Source organism: Lolium perenne, chromosome 5 (genome assembly GCF_019359855.2).
Source record: "Lolium perenne isolate Kyuss_39 chromosome 5, Kyuss_2.0, whole genome shotgun sequence".
NCBI classification, from domain to species: domain Eukaryota; kingdom Viridiplantae; phylum Streptophyta; class Magnoliopsida; order Poales; family Poaceae; genus Lolium; species Lolium perenne.
In genome coordinates this window covers 263467975-263471791 of record NC_067248.2, presented here as the reverse complement: position 1 = coordinate 263471791, position 3817 = coordinate 263467975, and the positions used below count along the sequence as shown (strand labels likewise).

At 50.0% G+C, this 3817-nt stretch overlaps 1 protein-coding gene across 1 annotated transcript; it reads right to left on the bottom strand.

Annotated features, from left to right (window-relative positions):
* Positions 1-289: 289 nt before the first annotated feature.
* LOC139831847 (uncharacterized) lies at positions 290-1248 on the bottom strand. Its single transcript, XM_071821195.1, has 4 exons — positions 1095-1248; positions 837-1022; positions 774-795; positions 290-428 (listed from the first exon to the last, which is right to left on the bottom strand). The coding sequence occupies exons 1-4, from the start codon at positions 1246-1248 to the stop codon at positions 290-292; spliced, it is 501 nt and encodes a 166-aa protein (XP_071677296.1).
* Positions 1249-3817: the final 2569 nt, after the last annotated feature.

Genomic DNA, 3817 nt, shown 5'->3' with positions numbered 1-3817 from the left:
CTTAAATTATTCATACAACCCAACAAACAAATAGTACTTAAATTATTCATACAACCCAACAAATAAATAGTACTTTAATTATTTGTACAACCCAACAAATAAATAGTACTTAAATTATTCGTCCAGGCAAACAAATAGAAATAAAATCATGCATTGTTGGCTGCTCCTCTCCTTGCCCAGAAATGCGTAGCTAGGTCCGCCTTCAGCTGTGCATGGACACTTGAATCTCGAATTTCATTGTGCATATGAAGAAAAGCAGCAAATTTTTGGGGCACATGCTCTACCTCAGCTAGTGGCCCTTGATAATCAAATGGATGATCATCATGCACAGGTGCGTCACGCTCGCTCTCAATATCATGTTGTGGATGATCACACATGCGTTCATCACCTCCCACATCTGTGCCTCAGACCAAGTGTGAGCAGGGTACCTGACAATGGCGAAACGCTGCTGAATCACCCCAAAAGCACGCTCAACATCCTTGCGTGCTGCTTCCTGGCATGTTGCAAAATAGGCTTCCATCTCGTTTGATGGAGAGGGAAGTGTCTTCACAAATGTAGCACGTTGATATCATCAGCTAGATAGTACCCCTTGTTGTATGTGTGGCCGTTTACCTCAAAGTTCACGACAGGAGCTTGTCCCTCAGCTAGCCTGGCAAACACTAGAGAGCGCTGCAGCACGTTGATATCATTGTTTGTTCCTGCCATGCCAAAAAATGCATGCCAAATCCAAAGCTTATGGTCCGCCACCGCCTCAAGAATGACACTGCACTCACCAGTATGGCCCTTGTAGATCCCCTGCCAAGCAAAAGGGTAATTCTTCCAGCCTCAATGCATACAGTCAATGCTTCCGAGCATCTCAGGAAACCCTCTTGCTGCATTCTTCTGCAGGATCCGAGCTGTATCATCTGCTCTTGGTGCTCTCAAATAGTCTTTACCAAACACCGCTATGAAGGCTCGGCAGAACCTGTAGAGAGTCTCTGTGCATGTCGACTCTGCCATCCGTAGGTAGTCATTGGTTGTATCTAGAGGAGCTCCGTATGCAAGACAGCGCATTGCAGCAGTGCACTTCTGAATTAAGGTGAAGCCTCACAAACCTGTGCAATCTCTCTTGGCCATGAAGTACGTGTCGTACTCCCTGACGCCGTGGACAATCTTCAAGAACAGTTCCTTGTTCATCCTAAACCGGCGCCGAAATTCCTTCGGCGAATGAGTCGCGTCGTTGTTGAAGTAGTCGGCATCAAGCAACATTGCTCCGGCTTCACGATGCCGGTTGATGTTCCTCCTCTTGCCTGGCTTTCAACTGCCGCGCCGAGGCACGACGAAGAAAGGCTGGCGAACGCGCAGCATGTTCGTCAGAATCAGTTGCTGTTGTTGTCGCCGAACAGCCTGAGCGTTTTGCTCCTCCGTGAAAAGCTGCACCATCATCTCATCGTCGATGTCCATCGCGGCAATCGGACGAACACCTTGCGGGCGCGGCGATACTATCGTGGTGGCAGCGAGCTCTGTTCCGGGTGAAACAGCGGCCGCCGGTCGAGGGGGTGGCGGCCGTGTCGATGGACGGCGGTTCCTGGACAGTCGGCGGTGTCTATTGCAAGCAGGGTGGGCGCGACGGCGACGGTGGCGATCTAGAGGGGTAGGAGTCGGCTCGGGCGTGTGTAGGAGGTGGGAAAACCGTGTGTCTGGCTGCCAGGCGGAGCCCACACTCGTTTTCAGACGTTCCACGAGGTGCCGGCGCGCCTGATTCGCGCCCTTGGCGAAGGGGCCGGTGACATAGGCATCCCAAATGGGCCTGCCGAAGATAGTACCCGGGGTTTACTGAAGGCCCACTACCCGAAGAATAAGAAGATTCGGGAGCCCAAGATATATTTAAGGAAAGATAGAGTTGTAATAGGAAGTGTTATTTGTAATCTTGCGGGATGAGTTAGAAACCTTCCCGGACTATGTAACTTGTACTACACGAATCCCTCGGCTCCGCCTCCTATATAAGGGGGAGTCGAGGGACACAGAGATCATCGAATCATTGTTTACAAACCCTAGTTTTCATAATCGTCGAGTACTTTTCGGCTGAAACCTTCGAGATCTACTTACCATCTACTTCCAACTAAACCCTAGCCTACAATCCATAGGCATTGACAAGTTGATACCTTGTCAATTGGCGCCGTCTGTGGGGACTAGAGGCGTAAGGATCTGATCTCGATGGCACGTTCAAGATCTTCGACATCATCAACTGCAAGCAACGCAATGGATCGAGGTAAACAGATCGCTGCTGGTCCTGTCAATTTTGTTCCTCACCCACCCTCCCGTTTGGATGCGTATGCGTATCTAGCGGAGCCTATGGAGATGACGTTCGGAAGGTTTCGCTTTCGCGTCGAGAAGGAAGGATCGTATCGTGTCGAAATTCCGATTTCGTCGGGATCGTCGGCGGTCGATTCTGATTTTTCAAGCTATACATCGTCAACCGAATCAGGAGAAGAAGAAACTTCGTCGACACGCTACGTCAGCACCAGGGCAAGAGAGAAACTCGCCAAGATCTTCAGCGACATGTCGTTTGAGTCATTTGCGGACTCATATATAAGCGATGACTCAAGCAGTGTCGACAGTTACGACTTCATCGACAAATCTATTACAGTGGGCAAGGTCTTCATCAATCTCAACGATGGTGTCACCAAACCCAACACAGATCTGAATACAAAATATCATCAGATTTATGCCATTGAAGATCAAGAGGAAACATCTGAGGCTTTTGACGATCTGGGAAATCCATACGTCGATCCCTCCGATCTGCGACGAGGCCTGGGCAATAAATACGTTGGGCCACAGCCGCGAGACAGAGTTCAACTTTCGCAAGCAGCGTGGGATAGAGCCGCAAGAGCTATGAACGGTTCAGAACCAATGGCCACCACGGCCACACCAGAGGAATTGCAAGCATATCAATATAGGCTCGCACGAGCTGCTAGAGAATTGGAAAAATAGACAGCTGAGTTAAACAGGAGAAAGGAGGCAGCTTCTGCATCCAGCAGGAGAAGGGCAGATCTAAGTCGACAATCTAGAACTTCGGGTGATAGCCACAGGGAGGCTCGGAACAGAGCAAGATCAAGGTTGCAACATATACCCGAAGCAGAAAGAGAGCATTTGGTCCAAAACCTCGACATGTCCTTTATGTCGATAGATACAAGAGGAAACATCATCCCTAAGACACCAGAGGCTGGGTATATGACGACACACGCTTTTATCCTCGCATCTAAACCACCTCCAGGCGATCCAAGGGAAACACTATACAATATGGCGATAGCAGGAGTTGGAGCTATGGGGACAGCGTTTGTATCAACGCCTCCCGAAGGAGCGGCAAGGCAAAATAGTCCACGACCGGCAGCAGCAACAGCGGCAGCCCCTAAAGGACCAAGCGGAGCAAGAGACACGGCAGCACAAGCAAGGGTCGATAGAGCGCGGCAAAGCAGAAGGGAACATCGGCAATCCCCGGAGCTTAACAACGAAGATATGTGCGGCTTGCCGTGCTTCACGAGGAGAGTCCGAAAAACTCGAGTCCCTCCAGGATTCAAGTTACCCGACAATTTCAAGAAATTCGACGGCCTTCAAGATCCAGAGGATTGGCTAGTCGATTATCTCGAGACAGTAAAGCTCACAGGAGGAACCAGAGCAACAGCTATGCAAAGCATCCAGGTGCATCTGAGTGGAGCCGCACGATCTTGGATAAAGAAACTTACCCCAGGATCTATCGATAGCTGGGAAAGCTTCGAGGATGTGTTCGTCAAGAACTTCCGGTCCACATGCAAGAAACCTGCGTCATTGGAGGAGT

Excerpts from the sequence above, each read along its gene's own strand:
- LOC139831847 (XM_071821195.1), bottom strand. The coding sequence starts at position 1,248 with ATGTTGCTTGATGCCGACTACTTCAACAACGACGCGACTCATTCGCCG. Across the intron at positions 796-836 it reads GATGCTCGGAAGCATTGACT|GGGATCTACAAGGGCCATAC; the intron begins GTATGCATTGAG and ends TTTGCTTGGCAG. Across the intron at positions 429-773 it reads GATCTACAAGGGCCATACTG|GTACCCTGCTCACACTTGGT; the intron begins GTGAGTGCAGTG and ends CGCCATTGTCAG.